This window comes from Microtus oregoni, unplaced genomic scaffold (assembly GCF_018167655.1).
Source record: "Microtus oregoni isolate MIOR12 unplaced genomic scaffold, Mior012 000007F_ref0000211, whole genome shotgun sequence".
Lineage (NCBI taxonomy): Eukaryota > Metazoa > Chordata > Mammalia > Rodentia > Cricetidae > Microtus > Microtus oregoni.
This window is the reverse complement of record NW_024543066.1, coordinates 58,617,635-58,636,386: the sequence shown is the minus strand read 5'-3', so window position 1 is coordinate 58,636,386 and position 18,752 is coordinate 58,617,635. Positions and strand designations below refer to the sequence as shown.

The 18,752-nt window shown below is 39.9% G+C and overlaps 1 protein-coding gene across 6 annotated transcripts in view; it reads left to right on the top strand.

Moving 5' to 3' along the window:
- LOC121450414 (regulation of nuclear pre-mRNA domain-containing protein 2-like) overlaps window positions 1-18,752 on the top strand; it is a 54,289-nt gene that overhangs the window by 13,857 nt on the left and 21,680 nt on the right. For 3 of the 6 annotated variants that reach the window (XM_041655258.1, XM_041655260.1, XM_041655262.1), the window contains exons 2-6: window positions 9,474-9,603; window positions 13,739-13,839; window positions 14,708-14,785; window positions 16,017-16,069; window positions 17,394-17,520. In XM_041655258.1, the coding sequence (XP_041511192.1) occupies window positions 9,474-9,603; window positions 13,739-13,839; window positions 14,708-14,785; window positions 16,017-16,069; window positions 17,394-17,520 (489 nt within the window). The remainder of the gene's footprint in view (window positions 1-9,473; window positions 9,604-13,738; window positions 13,840-14,707; window positions 14,786-16,016; window positions 16,070-17,393; window positions 17,521-18,752) is intronic. The other 3 variants (XM_041655259.1, XM_041655261.1, XM_041655263.1) reach the window with 1 other exon arrangement.

Sequence of the window (18,752 nt, the reverse complement as noted above, 5' to 3'; positions counted from 1 at the left end):
TACATAGCATATGAAATTATACACCACAGTACAGGTATTGGAGACACCATAGCTGCTTTAGCAAATGTGTAATTGCAGACAGGAGCAACAGTTTCCAGAGTCGCTGATCCCATAGGCCCTGCCTAGACAGGAATCTTCTCCATCAGAGAATCATTTGTTGGTGGGTTGACATCTGAACACTAGTTGTCACCTGCCGTAAATCCTCCCACAGCCTCCGATAGAGATGAATCCACTCTGTGGTTGGAAACGGCTGAAATCATCCCTGAGGTGCCACTGTGTTTTCCATGAATCTGCGTGAACACCCACAACCACACTCACTGGCCTTGGCCTGGTACTGGGTTGTCTTGCCAGCAAACCCTGGAGAGAGCCTCCTTCCCCCATTGCTGTACTTTTACCAACTGAGCAATCTCCCAAATTTAGTTTTTTTTTTTTTATAATGTGTGAAATCTCAAGTTTGTCAGTTTATTTTGCTAAAAAGCAAAAATGCTGCCATTGATATAATTACTATTTTACAGACTGTTAGAGTTAGAAGCACATTATCTCAGAGCAAAAAATTTCCAAACTATTAAGTTACTTGAAATTTGTCTTTCGAGACAGTGTTTCTGTGCAGCTTCGGAGCCTGTCCTGGAACAGTGGATCAGTTTGAGACAAGGGCTTTAAGATTAGCCTGGGCAAGTAAAATCCTGATAGCAGGCAAGGGAAGAGCATGTGAACTCACAGTTTCTCAGAGGACCAACTAGGTTATAGACTTCTAGAACTAGGGATGGGACTCAAGCCCATCAGCGTGTGCCATACCCTAGGTGGAATCTCTAGAGTTGAATAAAATAAAATAATTTATTTCTATTTATTATTAGATTTAATAATTTATATCTCTCATCTTAGGTTTCTCAGACTATAGTTTGCACCATATGCATGAGCATAAGAGTGCATAAAATACAGTAAAGTAGTGACAAAAATAGAACTAAAGATTCATGATCATACATTTCCCAAAATACGGTGATGTTAAGAATGCCATTTTTGGCCCTTATTTTATTTGTATAGGTGATTTTCTTACATGTATGTCTATGCATCCTATTTGAGGAATGTGTATGGAGACCAGGAAAAAGTTTCCAGAGCCCTAAGAACTGGAGCTCTTAACTTCGGAGGAGTCTCTACAACCCAAAAATGCCATCTCTTCAAAAAAAAAAAAAATTTATTTATTTATTTATTTATTATGTATACAGTGTTCTGCCAACATATGTCTGCACACCATTAGAGGGCGCCAGATCTCATAGATGGTTTCCAGCCACCATATGATTGCTGGGAATTGAGATCAGGACCTCTAGAATAGCATCCAGTATGAGTCATCTCTCCAGTCCAAGAATGGCTTTTTATTTATTCTTGTTTTTTATTTTTTAGTGTTTTTCGAAACAGGATTTCTCCGTCACTTTGGAGCCTGTCCTGGAACAAGCTCTTGTGTAGACCAGGCTGGCCTCAAAAAAACTCACAGAAACCCATCTGCCCCTGCCTCCTGAGTGCTGGGATTAAAGGTGTGTGCCACCACTGCCCAACTAGCACTTCACTTTAAAAATGGCATTCTTGGACTGGAGAGATGGCTCAGAGATTAAGAGCACTGACTGCTCTTCTGGAGGTCCTGTGTTTAATTCCCAGCAACCATGTCATGGCTCATGCCCATCTGTAACGAGATCCAGTTCCCAGAACACTGTGTACATAATAAATAAAATAAATCTTTTAAAAAATGGCATTCAGGTGGGCGGTGGTGGCTCAAGCCTTTAAATCAGCACTCGGGAGGCAGAGGATCGCTGTGAGTTCTAGTCTACAGAGTGAGTTCCAGAACAGCCAGGGCTGTTACTTAAAGAACCTTGTCTCAAATAAACAAACAAACAAACAAACAAACAAGTAAGGCGCTACCAAATTATTGTTAAATATACTTTTATGCTGTGAAACTTTAATTACCATTAATAAATGTTTCCTGAACTCCCTTGAGGGTTGGAGAGTAGGATATTCGGCATTTTCTATACTTATTTGACCGTGGAGTCCCTCAGGATTTGGTTAAGAATAGCCTCCGGCTCCTGATGCTTGTGTCTCCACTTTCTAAGTGGATTACAGGTGTGTATACCACCTGCCCGGTGAATCCACTTCTTCATGTGATTGTTGTTTCAGAGCACATATGTTGGGAAACTTGGTTACACAGAAATTTCTAGGATACCTCAATGGCAGAGCACAAAGTAACCGTATCTGTGTCCACGGCTCCAGAAATGGGAAGCAGGTGAAAGAAGGCATCCTGTGAGCATGTGTCAGAGGTACACACAGTGTCAAATTACGGTGAAAGACTTGCTTCCTGTGTGTGTATTTCTGAGGCAGGGTCCTAATGTAGCCAAGGCCGTCCTAAAGCTTTGTTTGATTTTTGTGTTGAGAAAGGGTCTCAACTAACCTAGAACTCACTATTTATACAGGCTAGTTTTGAACTCACAATGATCCCCCTGATCTGCATCAGCCAGTGCTGAGATGACAGGTATGCAGTGCCAAATCCCTGAATTTAATATATCATCAGTGATCATATTCTAGGCCATCTAATAAAAACCTGAGTTTGTAAAAATATAGCAGCAAACATAGACTATCATTGCAAAATACATTATCTGCTGGGACTGGAGTGATGACTCAGCAGTTAAGAGCCCGTGATGTTCTTTCAGAGGACCCACCATCCACATGGCCTCAGAACTCTCTGTAACTTCAGTGTGGGAATCTCACACCCTATTCTGGCCTTGAGCACCATACACACACATGTAACACATACATACATACATACATACATACACACACACACACATATATACATACATGTAAAACACCCATACACAGAAAATAAAAATAATTTAAAAAAGAATTACATTTAAGATTAGTCATTAGCTGTTGTAGGCTTTGCATCTGACTTTAGTCTTTGCCTGAAGCACCTTTGTAGTTACTATGTGTACTGTACGTGGCTGCATTGGATTTCAGTATCTTTGGCCACATTTAAGTAGTTCTTTCAGAACCATTTGTTTGGTCAGCACTTCAAAATAGCTAAACTTTATTTAAGTGGAGGCAGAAGAATTCAGGGTCATTCCTGGCTTTGTAGTAAATTGGGACAACCTATGAGCCTGTGTCTCCAAAAAGGGGGGGGGGAAGGAAGAAAAAGTTCTTCTAATTTTTCTCTTGGCTAATTTAGGAAAGATTACCTCAATCATGATATCTTCCCTTCTTTCTCGTTAGGTCCTTTTTCTGTGAGATATGAAGAGGGTGCTGGGAATTGAACCCAGGGCACTGTAATCCTGGGCAAAGGCTCTACACAAAGATACATGTCCATCACTCTTGAAGGTGAAAAGCTGATCACAATAGAGAGGAATGAGTTAGGGGAGTTTCCCAGGCTGGGTGGCAAGGATAGGATTTGTAGTGAAAGTGAGATTAGGGATAGATGACATTAAGAAAGAAGCTTGGTGTGGTGGCAGAGGCAGGTGGATTTCTGAGTTTGAGGCCGGCTAGGGCTACTTGGTGAAGCTCTATTATTAAAAAAAAAAAAAAATCAAGAAAGTAATGAAACTTGGTGTATACCTGTAGTCCCAGCACCAGGGGAGTCAAAGCAAGATCAGAGCCAGCCTAAGCTACATACCAAGTTACGGGCAGTCTGAGCTAGACAGTGAGTCAGTGAAGGATGGGAAGCGGCTTCTATTTTCTACCAACATTAGTATATTTTGTGAAGCCAGAGGTACCCCTGGTCTGTGTAGCTCAGCACTTGGCAATGGAGGCAGGAGGATAAGAAGTTGAAGGCTAGCCTTGATTACATAGTTTAAGAGCAGCCTGGCTACATAGATCCCTATCTCAAATAAAAGAGAACCACAAACTGCAGTATCTGAAACTGATATTAGTTGCTAAATATAATAGTGAGTTCAAGGCCAACCTGAACTACATAGTGACATAAAGTGAAAGAAATGTTAGAAGGCTATTACATAATCTGACCAAAAAAGTTTGAATTAAAACAGAGAAGGAGCTGGGCAGTGGTGGCGCACGCCTTTAATCCCAGCACTCGGGAGGCAGAGGCAGGGGGATCTCTTGAGTTTGAGACCAGCCTGGTCTATAAGAACTAGTTCCAGGACAGACTCCAAAGCTACAGAGAAACCCTGTCTCGAAAAAAACAACAATAAAAAACAGAAGGAGAGGGGCTGGAGAGATGGCCAGAGGTTAAGAGCACTGACTGCACTTCCAGAGGTTCTGAGTTCAATTCCCAGCAACTACATGGTGGCTCACAACCATCCATAGTGAGATCTGGTGCCTTCTTCTGGCCTGCAGACACACATATAGGCAGAAAACAGCATATAATAAATAAATAAAGAAACAAGAGAAGGAGAAATACCTAGAAGTATTTATTTATTTATTTATTTATTTATTTTTTTGAGACAGGGTTTCTCTGTGGCTTTGGAGCCTGTCCTGGAACTCGCTCTGTAGACCAGGCTGGTCTCGAACTCACAGAGATCCGCCTGCCTCTGCCTCCCGAGTGCTGGGATTAAAGGCGTGCGCCACCATTGCCCGGCCCTAGAAGTATTTAGAAAGCAGAACTTCGCAGTTGAATGTTGCTATAATTTAGAGGAACATTTAGAAGATGAATTCTCTACATCTTTGGTGGCTGGGAATTTGGAAATAACAGATAACGAGAGCAGGTTTGAACTACATGGCTTTGGCGTCCGTAGGTCGCCTGAGAAGAATTGTGTAGTTATACCCATATATATGGGTATTTTATACACACACACACACACACACACACACACACACGGTACTCAGAAACATACTGATTATACTTTTAGCTCATGTACTAGATGCTGGATGTTTTGTGTCACATAATCTTGACAACTACTTTGAGCAGATAGAAACTAATATTAGTACCCTATTGTATTAATGAGGAGAGCCATGTTTGGAAGGGTCATACAGCTGGACAAGAGGGCCTACCTGGTCTTTAGTTTAAGAAATAATGGTATTTGTTTTTTTAATAGTTTTTAAATTTTATTTTATTTTCAAAAGATTTAATTTTATGTGTATGAGTGTTTTGCCTGCATGTATGTCTGTGCACTGCATGTATGCCTTGTGATCACAGAGTTCAAGTGGGAGATCAGATCCCCAAGAACTGGAGTTATAATTATGAGCTGCCATGTGAGTGCTGAGAATGAAACCCAGCCCTCTGCAAGATTAAATGCTCTTAATCACTGAGCCCCGATTTATTTTTTAAGCATGTGTGTTCATGTGCTTGGGCATGTGCATATATGCTAATGCTCAAGGAGTCCAGAAATGGTGTCAGAATCTGGGCATCTGGAGTTAACAGTCAAGTGGGTTCTTGGAACCAAACTTCAGTCTTTTACAAAAGCGACAAGTGCCCTTAACCACTGAGCTATCTATTCAGCCCCAGCTAATGATTTTTAAAGACTATTTCTTTGGGTGAAGGAAGGTAAATCATCTTTGATGAAGGCATAAACAAGCAAATACAGTTCTGAGCACATACGCTAGTAATTATGAGTATAGATCCAAATTAACACTAAATTTGTGCTTAGTGTTTTCTTTTGTGAGACAAGGCCCTGCCTGTTCTTAAACACAGAAATTCATCTGCCTCTGCCTTCTGAGCACTGGGATTGAAGGCAGGTGTCACCACTGCCTATCTTTAGCGGATTGTTTTGGGGGTGGGGGATTCGAGAGAGGGTTTCTCTATGTAGCCCTGGCTGTCCTGGAACTCACTTTAGACCAGACTGGCCTCGAACTTAGATCCGCTGGCCTCTGTCTCTGCCTCCCGAGTGCTAGGCTTAGACATTCACTATAACAACAACCATTCCAATAGTGGAATTTTTAAAAAATTCAGGTGGATTAATTACTGTATAACATATTGTAGGTCAAGAGGATTATATTTTGAATGAAAAGCATCCTGAGAGGTCTGGTATGGTGGCTCATGTATTTAATCCCAGCGCTCTGAAGTCAGAGGAAGGAGGATCTCTGAGTTCCAAGAAAGCGTAACTTACATAGCAAGTTCCAGGACAGCTAGGGCTGGGCTACACAGTGAGACTCTGTCTCAAAAAAAAAAAAAAAGAAAAAAAAGACTCTGAAACATAGTAAGATAGATTCTTGTGATATGTATGGGTGTTTAGAGTACAATTACCAGACCTGGTGGTGGTGGTGGCTCCAAAGCTACAGAGAAACCCTTCTCAGGGGTTGGGGAGGGGTGGCTCAGTGGTTAAAAGTACTGACTGCTCTTCCAGAGGACCTGGGTTCAGTTCCTACACTCACATAGGAGTCACAACTGTCTAACCCTAGTTCCGTTGCCCTCTTTTGGCCTCTGGGGGCACCAGGCATGCACATTGTCCATTTTCATTCTTCTACATGTTGATACCCAGTTATGCCAGCACCACTTGTTAAATATGCTTTCTTTTTTCCATTTGCTATTTTTTGCTTCTTTATCAAAGATCAGGTGTTCGAAGATGTGTGGATTGATATCCAGTTCTTTTATTCGGTTCCATTGGTCCTCCTGTCTGTTCTTATGTCAATACCAGGCTGTGGTCAGTACTGTAGCTCTGTAGTAGAGTTTGAAGTCAGAGATTGTGATGCCTCCAGAAGTTCTTTTATTGCCCAGGATTGTTTTGCCTATCCAGGGTTTTTTGCTTTTCCAAATGAAATTGAGTACCATTTTCGAGGTCTTTGAAGAATTTTGCTGGGATTTTGATGGGCTGTTCTGTCTCTTTATCTTTGTAAAGATACTTGTTTTTCCATTTCTTTATTAGTATTTCTCTATGACCCACATTTCTGTTTAATTGGATGTTTTGCCTGCATGTATGTCTATCTATGTACCATGTTAGTGTCTACAGAAACCAGATTAGGGCATCAGATCCCCTTGGGCTGTGTGAGCTGCTGTGTGGGTGCTGGGAATCTAATCCTGGTCCTCTGGAAGAACAGATAATCACTTAACCAAGGAACCATCTCTCCTGCCCTCACTTAACCTCTTTTTCTTTTTAAATATTTGCTTATTTATTTACTGTGTGTGTGGAAGTGCCTGAATATGTATACACCACGTGCCAGCGCTATTCAAAGTGTGGTTATAAGAGATCCGTTGTAGTCACAAGCAGTCGTGAACCTTGGTCTTCTAAAGAGGAGCACTTGCCCTTAGATGCTGAGCCATCTCTTAGTTTTGCCCCTCACCAGGGTAGACATAAAATAGTAATATTATCATGCTAAAATTTGCCCAGTTGTTCTGCTGCCAGGCTAACAGCTTTATTTTGATATTGCCACATTTAAATCAGCAATCCAGTGGTTGGGAATGTAGCTCATTTGATAGTGCTTGCTTAGGGTGCTTCACAAAGCCCTGCATTTGATCCCCAGCTCCTCATGGGCGGGGGGTACACACCTGTAATTCCAGTGTGAGGGAGGTTCATATTAGGGAGGCAGGAGGTTTAGCTCAAGGTCATCTTTTTTTTTTTTCGAGACAGGGTTTCTCCGTAGCTTTTTTTTTTTTTTTTTTTTTTTTTTGTGGTTTTGGAGCCTGTCCTGGAACTAGCTCTTGTAGACCAGGCTGGTCTCGAACTCACAGAGATCCGCCTGCCTCTGCCTCCCGAGTGCTGGGATTACAGGCGTGCGCCACCACCTCCCGGCTCAAGGTCATCTTTAAATAATATATTGAGACCTGTTTGGACCATATGAGACTCTATCTCAAACAAAATGAATAGCCCTCATTTTTATAATTATTAAGCCCTTTCAACTTCTCCATAGTGATTTGGGGAAAAAAATCCTATCAAACATTTCTATTCCCTAGTGACTAAGCATTCAAATAATATGAGCCTGTAGGGGCCGTTCTTTTTCAAGCCACCAACCCTTGTCTCAAAAGAAAAGGGGGAGGGAGAGAGAAAACAGAAAAGAAGGGGATGGTACACATGTATGGTGCATGTGCGCATACAGGCCAAAAACATTTTTTCTCCCAAGACAGGGTTTCTCTGTAGCTTTGAAGCCTGTCCTAGAACTCACTCTGTAGACCAGTTTGGCCTCGAACTCACCTGTCTCTGCCTCTCAAGTGCTGGGATTAAAGGCGTGCACATCATTGCCTGGCTTAATAAGTCTAATTTTTTTGTTTGTTTGTTCTCGAGACAGTTTCTCTGTGTAGCTTTGGAACCTGTCCCGCAACTCGCTCTGTGGACCAGGCTGCCCTGGAACTCAGAGAGATCCGCCTGCCTCTGCCTCCTGAGTGCTGGGATTAAAGGTGTGTGCCACCCACTGCCACCCAGCTAATCTAATTTTTTAAAAATAGCAAAGAATGGTACAATAAAAGCATTCATTTAGACTAATCCTAATTTTGGACTTTTTTGAATGCATGTTCTAGAAAACTAAATTAGGTAAAGAAGAAAGAGAAAATGAGGGATTTAATAAGAGTAACTTAAATAATTATCAAATACTCTCGAATTAATAGAAATAAGTGAATCCTAAAAGAGACCAAGGAGTTGGAAAATGAACTGATGTCTGATGAAATTGTGAACCAGTGTAATGAGAGTAGGAGATTATCTGAAGAGAAAGCAATATGGGAGAGATCTTAGAAGTTACTGAGTTTGAGATTGAAGAACCCGTGGAACTGTAGAAACACAGATCATCTAAGTGAATATTGGAATTGGAATTGCCCAGCATGTAACAGTGAACCTTAGGTATGCTGAGCCTTGGAAAAGCTTAACCTTTATGTATATATGAAGTCAAATTATCCCCAGAACACTCAGAAAATTAAAATAACTGGTAAACGGGAAGACTTGGACTTTTAGGTGTTAATGTGAGTGGTGTTTAGATTGGTTGATTTAGGGATTTGTGTAGAATATACTATTAAACATTATTTACACGGTTGATATATGATTAGAATTCAGTGTTGTGCTTGGTATTTTTGTAACAAGTTGAGTTTATTCAACTCTCTGTCTCTGTCTCTCTCTGTCTCTCTCTGTCTCTCTCTCTCTCTCTCTCTTTCTCTCTCTTTGTGTCTTCACAAATAATTGGAGAAACAATTTTGTCTTAGTGTGTCTAAAGCCACTAAAGGATTTTTTTTCCTTTAGTGCCAAACATCTACAGAGTGAGGTGGTCTACTTGAAGAGTACCTTGAGCAGAAATTTAACCTCAAATGGTTTAGGGTTTTAGTACATTTGATAAGTTAATCCATTAGTTAATTGTTTACTTGTTATTCCATTCATGTAATTAGACCATATGAAAACAGTTAACTGGGGCTGGAGAGATGCTTAGAGGTTAAGAGCACTGACTGCTTTGATCCCTCTTCTGGTCTCCGTGGGCACTGCATGGTTTGTGATATACCTACAAGCAGGCAAAACACTCATAAGCTTAAGATAATGAAATGTAATTTAAAAAGTTAGCTGTTTGCAAACAATATATTTGGAACAAGTTTCACTAAGTATAAAAACTTTTTTTTTATTGTCTTTCATCTCCAGCTACATATCCCCACCGTTTGAATCTCTTTTATCTTGCCAATGATGTCATACAGAATTGTAAGAGGAAAAATGCAATCATATTCCGTGAATCATTTGCTGATGTGCTTCCTGAAGCAGCTGCTCTAGTGAAGTAAGTAAATCTTTACTGTACTTTGGGATTTAAGAAAATTTAAAAATTTTCTTTTCTTTCCTACTTATAAGGAAGAACTTGAATAATTGTGCATATTTCAAGATCCAAATAAAATATTTTGTTCATGGCCAGGAGTAGTGGCACTTTCTTTAACCCCAGCATCTGGGGAGCAGATTCAGCCAGATTTCTTGAATTTGAGGCCATTGGGGCTATTCAGTGAGACCTTATCTAAAAAAAGCAAAAAAAAAAAAAAAAAAACCAAAGGGGGGGGGGATCCAATTCTTCATCTCTCTCTCTGTACTCATTTGTAATTTAATTTTTAGTGTTCTTCAACTTACAGATTTTTTTTTTAATGATGAAAGAATCTCAATGTAAAAATAGGAGAAAGCTGGGTATTGCTTGTGCACACCTTTAATCCTAATACTTGGGAGGCAGAGGCAGGTGGATCTCTGTAAATTTAAAGCCAGCCTGGTCACAGAGCAAGTTCCAGGACAGGTGCCAAAGTTACACAGAAAAACCCTGTCTCTAAAAACAAAACAAAACAAATGTGTGTGTGTGTGTGTAGAGAAAATGGAAGTATCATTTGTTTGTTCCAGTTAATAACCCCCTAGAAAATATCAGAGTTAGTGTTTTATAAAAATTTTGTTTTAAAAGGCATAGTCTTGCTACATATATACTCTAGCCTAGCTTTTAACTGGAGATCAGCATCCTAGTTGCTGATGTTATAGGCATTTATATGTATGTATATTTTGCTTGCATGTACGGCGGTATGTGATCAGGTTGAAATCCTCTTCTTAGAACATGTGTTGTAGTGTGGAGTTGATTAATGCTTATTTTTCAGTAAACTTTATTTTTTTATTTTTATTTATTTATTTATTTTTAAAAAACAACAACTTTATTTCATGCACATTGGTATAACGATGTCAGATTCTCTTGAACTGGAGCTACAGACAGCTGCGAGCTGCCATGTGGGTGCTGGGAATTGAACCTGGGTTCTCTGGAGGAGCAGTCAGTGCTCTTGACCACTGAGCCATCCCACCAGCCCCTTCAGTAAACTTTAAAAGGAAGACAAACCCAGTATTTATATCCTAGTACAATTATTTTGGGTTTCGTGTTCTGTTTTGTTTTGGTGCTAAGAATGGAAGTCAGGGCCTTCTGTATGGACACTTGGTAAGCCAGTGCTCTGTCACTCTGCTTCCTCTCAGTTCTTAGCTTTGTTAAAGTTTATATGTGTATATGAATGCTTTGTGTGCACGTGCGCGCGCATGCGCGTGGACACATACACACCCCTAGTGCTAGTAGAGGCCAGAAGAGGTCACCAGATCCTCAGACTGGAATTACAGACTGTTGTAAGCTCCATGTGGGTGAAAAGAACCAAACCAGGTCCTTTGCAAGAGCAATAAGTGCTTTAAACTACTTAGTCTTCTCTCCAGCACTGTTTGTTTTGTTTTTGATTTATCTTCACATTTATGTATTTATGCATGTGTGTACATATGCCACAGCGTGCATGTGGCGGTCGGAGGACAACTTTCAGGAGTTAATTCTTCATTTCACCCTGTGGGTCCCAGTCATCATCCTTGCTCTCCCTTGTTATTTTTTTTTTCTTTTTAAGACTTATTTATTTATTTATTTATTTTGTGGTTTTTCGAGACAGGGTTTCTCTGTGGTTTTGGAGCCTGTCCTGGAACTAGCTCTTGTAGACCAGGCTGGTCTCGAACTCACAGAGATCCGCCTGCCTCTGCCTCCCGAGTGCTGGGATTAAAGGCGTGCGCCACCACCGCCCAGTTAAGACTTATTTATTAATTATGTATACAGGGTTCTTCCTGTATGTATGCCTTCAGGCCAGAAGAGTGCAACAGATCTCATTACAGATGGTTGTGAGCCACCATGTGGTTGCTGGGAATTGAACTCAGGACCTTTGGAAGAGCAGCCAGTGCTCTTAACCTCTGAGCCATATCTTTTTTAATGTGTGTTTCTCACAGTAATTAACATGACTTCAAACTGATGATTCTTCTGCCTCAGCCTCCCATATGCCGGGATTATAAAAACTACCCCACGATAATGCCATCGACTTTTGCTTTTTTGAACAATCTCTTCCTTTAAAAAAAATGTTTTTTATTTTTTTTCTTTTGGTGGGAGGTTGTTTTCTTGTTTTGCTTTTTTTTTTTAAGATTTATTTATTTCTTATGTATACAACATTCTGCCTCCATGTCTACCCGCACACCAGAAGAGGGCGCCAGATCTCATTACAAATGGTTGTGAGTGACCATGTGGTTGTTGGGAATTAAACTCAGGACCTCTGGAAGAGCAGCCAGTGCTCTTAACCACTGAGCCATCTCTCCAGCCCCTTGTTTTGCTTTTTTAAAGGCAGGGTTTCTTTGTGTAGCCCTGACTGTTCTGGGAATCACTATGTGAACTAAGCTGGCCTCAAATTCATGGAGAACCACCTGCCTTTCCCCCCAGTGCTGGGGTTAAAGGTGTAGGTTTCCAATGCCTGGCTTAAATTTCTTTTTATACTGAACATGGTGGTATATGCTTTTATATCCCTGCATTTGGGAGGCAGAGGTGGCTCTGAGTTCAGGGCCTGGTCTACATATTGAATTACAGGCCAGCCAAGGATACAGAGTGAGACCCTGTCTCAAAAAAACAAAGATAAATAAATACCGTTTTTTCCCTCTCCATTTAAGTGTCTGTGTGAGTATACACTACATGTGTGGGCTGACCAGTGTCTGCGTGAGTATACACACTACATGTGTGGGCTGACCAGTGTCTACGTGAGTATACACACTACACGTGTGGGCAGACCAATGTCTGTGACTATACACACTACATGTGTGGGCCGTCCAGTGTCTGCGTGAGTATACACACTACACGTGTGGGCAGACCAATGTCTGTGACTATACACACTACATGTGTGGGCGGTCCAGTGTCTATGTGAGTATACACACTACATGTGGGCAGTCCAGTGTCTGCGTGAGTATACACTACACGTGTGGGCAGACCAATGTCTGTGACTATACACACTACACATGTGGGCTGACCAATGTCTGTGACTATACACACTACATGTGTGGGCAGTCCAGTGTCTGCGTGAGTATACACTACACGTGTGGGCAGACCAATGTCTGTGACTATACACACTACATGTGTGGGCCGTCCAGTGTCTGCGTGAGTATACACACTACATGTGTGGGCTGGCTAGTGTCTGCATGAGTATACACACTACATGTATCTTACAAGCATCACAATGTTTACTATATATCTGTAGCCTCATTTTGCCATTGATAAAGTGTTGAATAAGGTAATTTTTTTTAGCAATAGGTAATGTAGGAATAAATATTTAAAGGTATACATATGGCTGGAGGATTGGGTCAGTAAAGAGTACTAGCTGGTCCTTCCAGAGGACCCAGGTTTGGTTCCCAGCATCCACATGGGACTCACAACCATCTGTTGCTCTAATTCAGAGATATCGTGGCCCATGTGTGTGCATGCAGACAAAGCACATAAAGTGCAGTGAATAGTAGATCTTTTCTCAGAATTAAAAAGGACCTTCCCCAAAGCAATGTGCCTTACCCTCTCTGAGGAGTGGATGGGGGAAGGGAGAAAAGGGAGGGGATGGGATGGGAACTGGGATTGCTATGTAAAATGAAAAAAATACTTTGTTTTCTTTTTTTAAAATAAAATAAATAACAAAACTAAAAAAATAATACAAGAAATTTGCTAGATACTAAATTGTTGGTAACTTTATTCACAGATTTCTAGTTTGAGGATATGTCAATATTTTTATATATTTTAATTAATTAACTAATTAATTAGTTTTTTTTTTGAGACAGAGTTTCTCTGTATAGCTTTGGAGCCTGTCCTGGTACTTAACTCTGTAGCCCAGGTTGTCCTCAAAATCACAGAGTACCTGCACCATCATCACTGCCCGGCTTGTTAGTTTGTTAGTTTATACAGTATTCTGCCTGTATGTATGCCTGCAGGCCAGAAGAGTGCACCAGATCTCATTATGGATGGTTTTGAGCTACCATATGTTTGTTGGGAATTGAACTCAGGATCTTTGGAAGAGCAGGCAATGCTGTTAACCACTGAGCCATCTCTAGCTCAGTATTTGTATATTTTACTCTTCTTTTAGGGATCCATCCGTCTCTAAGTCAATAGAGCGAATCTTTAAAATCTGGGAAGATAGAAATGTGTACCCAGAAGACATGATTGTGGCATTGAGAGAAGCTTTAAGTAAGTGCCTTTTTTCCCTAAAAGTCAGTCTTTGCAATTCTTCTGTATCCACAGGTCCAGTCCTGTTGTATAATACTAAAGTGGTAAAGGAATTTGGCCTGATTTGTTTAAAATTAAATACATAAAAACATGACTATCTGGACTTAATTAAATTGGTTGGGATAGGTAGTTGGACCTTTGTTTCTGCTGACTAAAAACAGTAAATATGTTAAATGATGATAGTCATCTGGTTATTTTTCTGTGCTTGCTTTCATTAAATATTACTATTCATTGATTATGTTTGGTAAATACTGTTCTGTCCTCCTACTGTTGGGGAAGTTTGGGCATGGTTTCACATCTTTAAGTTGTTTGGTGGTGAACATAATTGTATAGTCTCTAAGCTCCATTTGATTTCATTTTGCAATAATTATATATCTATTCTTTGTGTGTTTGTGTATGTATGTGTGTGTTAAGTAAATTAGTTCTTATATATAAGATTTATGTTATTAAACCACCAAATAGAAGTTCATGGTAATTATTGCCATGATCATCATTTCACTAGAAATTGGCTTTTAAAAGAACACCTTCTAAGAAGCTGTTGAATCCTGCATACACGTTTGTATTCTATTCAAAAGAAACTTATTTTTAGCCTCTGCCTTATTCTCTTTCAGAACTGGAGATTTCATTAATTGTAGAAATTACATTTATTTAATAGCTTCTTAGATTTGGTGGGTATTGTCTATTTTTGTTTTTATAAAAATAAAAGAAAAAAATGAAAGAAACTACACAGTCTTGGATTACCTTTTTCTTGCTACATCTTTGGCACTGAAGTGGACAGACAGAACAGCTTCCCATAATGCCAGACTGCAAAAACTGCAATGTTTTCCAGGTACCACTTTCAAAACTCAGAAGCAGCTGAAAGAAAATCTGAACAAACAACCGAATAAGCAGTGGAAGAAATCACAAAGTAAGGAACAAAATCTCAACTAATATAAAATTACCTCCTCCTTTTGGAGCAGAAGAAACTGTAGACCGTTTGACACCGTACCTGGCATAAACCATGGGCAAGCCTGTGTTTCTAGGCCTGGGAGGTTCCCAGTCTTAGACTAATCAAGCCAGCATGAAGTTACTTCTTTTAAAAACTACTGTTAAACAGAGGAAATGCAGAAAAAGGGTTTGAGCGAAGATCCAAGAGTAGTTGGGGGATTGAAAGAAGAAAAAAAAGCTTGATAGTACCAGGCTAATTTCTACATTCAGAGATGTGCGGAGTTAGAGGCGGCTGGTTTACACCACAAAGCTGAAGAGGAGACTAGGCATTAAGAAGCATTTCTCTGGGAGCCATGAAAGCCTTCAGATTTGGGGATACACTCTACCAGATTAGACATGGGCCTCCAATTTTGGCCAGAAACTCATTCTCTATCTGGAGCTACTGTTGTGTTTGTCCTATTTACCCAGCATGATATCAAGGGAGAGGAATGCTGCATGTTATAGACTGTTGTGGGCAAACGGAGGACTGTCGAGAGACTGGAAGGTTTGGAGGGAACAAGGTGGAGGACAGTGGAGAAGTGGGAGGTGAAACAAGAGAGTTGGGATGTTTTGCTCCATCAAGCATATGATACTTACTCATCATGGTTAAGGGAGTCCTCTGCCATCCTTTTGGTCATACATTGCATGCTTAGGAACAACGGAAGCCATCAGTCTGACCAAAGTTCAAGTGCAGTGATAATGCATTTAGATCTTTTGTTGCTATGAACTAAGTCGGCTAAAAAAAAAATCTAAACTTAGCCAGATGGAAGTTGATAAATAATTTTCTTCAGCCAGTGCTCAGGATTAATTGGATGTCTTGTTCCTGGACACTCTTACATTGAGATACTGAGATTTTCTTACAGTTGATAAGACTAGAGGGAGGTGCTTCATGTATCTACCTCAGTGTCTCCAAATCATTAATTCTGGGACTTAACAAGTCTTTTGGAGGTAAGTTGTTAGACTTATCTAAATAGTTTATTTTTCTATTGGTTATGTTTAGGAGTATTTAAATTTCATAGCCAATTATTTTGCTGCAGGATTATATTGTGATTTATGTGTGCATGGCTGCCGTATGTTTGCAGAGTACACCCTTAACTCTACATCTCAGATTTTCCTAGATTTGGTCAAGTCTTTGTGTTGTATTCTTATTGATTTTTTTTTTCATTCAACAGCATCCACGAATCCAAAAGCTGCTCTCAAATCTAAGATAGTTGCTGAGTTTCGAGTAAGTTCCAGAATTTAAGTATAGTAAAGATCATTTATTCACCATTGAAGTCACAGTTCCCAGTCATATTTATTTCTGCTCGTGTGTACATGGGGAATCTGAATAGGATTAGATTATCTGGAGTTCTGTCTGTTTTCCTAGTGAAGAAACAACAGTGTAGAACATCTGTTGCCAGCTAAGCTGTGTGTTTAGTGTATGTTACCAGGGAGCCTTCTTCTTTAATTTAATGCTACTAAACTTAAAATTTTCTTAGAGCAGCACAGGACTATAATTAAGTTTAGAGAGGGGCTTTTGTTTCGATGTTAACCCCATATCTGTAAATTAACTTGAATAATTAGGGACTGGGTAGATAGCCACCAAGCCTGAGTTTCATAACTGAGATCCACGTGATGAAAGGAGAGAGCTGACTCTTGAAGAGTTATCCTCTGGTCTCCACATGCACCATGGTGCTGTGCGCCTACACATATGTACAGAATGAAAATTAAATTAGAAGATAAAAACATTCTTAATAGTTATTTATGTATTTATTATGTAGTGTTCTGGCACCAAATCTCATTATAGATTGTGAGCTAGCATGTGGTTGCTGGGAACTGAACTCAGGACCCCTGCAAGAGCAGCCAGTGCTCTTAACCTCTGAGACATCTCTCCAGCCCAACATTTTTTTTTTTTTTTCCGAGACAGGATTTCTCCGTAGCTTTTTGGTTCCTGTCCTGGAACTAGCTCTTGTAGACAGCCCAACATTTTTTTTTTAAATATTTATTTATTTATTTATTTATTTATTATGTATACAATATTCTTTCTGCGTGTATGCCTGAAGGTCAGAAGAGGGCACCAGACCTCATTGCAGATGGTTGTGAGCCACCATGTGGTTGCTGGGAATTGAACTCAGGACCTTTGGAAGAGCAGGCAATGCTCTTACCCACTGAGCCATCTCTCCAGCCCACAGCCCAACATTTTTAATGTAAATAAAAGTTTTGGTTTTTGGGTTTTTTTTTTTTTTGGTTTTGTTTTTATAACTTATTGATTGCAGTTGTGAAGGCTAATCCTAGCACTCAGGGGGCAGGGACAAATTTGTGGTCAGCCTGATCTGTGGAGCAAGGGCTAAATAGTAAAACTGTCTTCAAGAACTAAAAGTAAGTTTTAAAATAAGTATGTAATTAAGAATATGTTTTTTGACTGGGAGTTGAAGATCGATTTCTGTTTTCTGAGGAAAAGTAAAAGAATTTATTTTTCCTCTTAGGGCTTCTTTAGTCATTAGTCTTACATATCTAGGGGAGAGAATATTTGATCTTATGAATGAGAATTGATTGTGGTCTATGTTCAGTCTCAGGCCCTCATTGAAGAATTGTTGACGTACAAACGATCAGAAGATCAGATAGAACTGAAGGAGAAACAGTTGTCAACTATGAGAGTGGATGTTTGCAGCACAGAAACTCTCAAGTGTTTAAAAGGTAACAAACACATCCTTAAATAAAGTAGCTCAAAGTAACCAGGTGATGGTGGTGCACACCTTTGATTCCAGCACTCCAGAGGCAGAGGTGGTTGAATCTTTGTGAGTTCAAGGCCAGGCTGGTCTACCAAGCAAGTTCCAGGACAGCCAGAGTTACACAGAGTAAACCTGTTTTATTAAAACAACAACAACATAAAAGCGATATCAACAACAAAAAAAGCTCAAAGTTTTCTTCCTTTCGGACTGGTTTGCCCCATAAAAAGAACTTTAAACCTAGTTCTGGGTGGGATCATTACAGAGTATTTAAAGAGGAGTGGGGAGAATTCCTCAACCCCTTCAGGTAAAGCAATTTTCAGAAGTGATTGTGTTCCATTGACGTAGCAGTTTGATTTGTATGAACTTTATAAATAAATCAATTCCCCTGAGGGGAGGAGGTTTCCTGGGTTTCTTGGGGGGGGTGGCGGTAAAGACTTATTTATTTTATATGTATCAGTATTTTGCCAGACTGTCTATATGTGCATCACATCTGTGCCTCGTGCCTACAGAGGCCAAAAGATGGCATTGATCCCCTGGGCTAGAGTTAAGGATGGTTGTAAGCCACCGTGTGAATATAGAAATAACTCAGGTCCTTCGCAAGAGCAGCAAGTGCTCTTAACCCCTGAGCCATCTCTCCAGCCCCTGTTTTTTCATTTTTGAGACAGGGAGTTACTTGCTTGTTATAGGGTTTCACTCTATATGCCAGGCTAGTTTTGAACTCAAAAAGATCTGCCTGCCTGAACCTCTTGTATACCAGCACACCTGGCTTTGTATATAAATTCCTACTCCTTTTTTTAAACTTTATTTATTTATTTATTTATTTATTATACAATATTCTGTCTGTGTGTATGTCTGCCGGCCAGAAAAAAACACCAGAACTCATTACAGATGGTTGTGAGCCACCATGTGGTTGCTGGGAATTGAACTCAGGACCTTTGGAAGAGCAGGCAATGCTCTTAACCACTGAGCCATTTCTCCAGCCCCTAAATTCCTGCTCTTTTCACTTCCTTGTTATATTGAATTAGATATAAACAGTTTTGTTTCCCCTTTGTGGTTAATTGATTTGAGTATATTCTTTAGTAAGATTGCTCTATTGTCTTCTCCTTTTTTATATTATGATTTTATATAATTATACTCATAATTTATTAGAAGATAAGCCTCTTACAATCAGAGATTATCTTTTACTTGACTATTTCT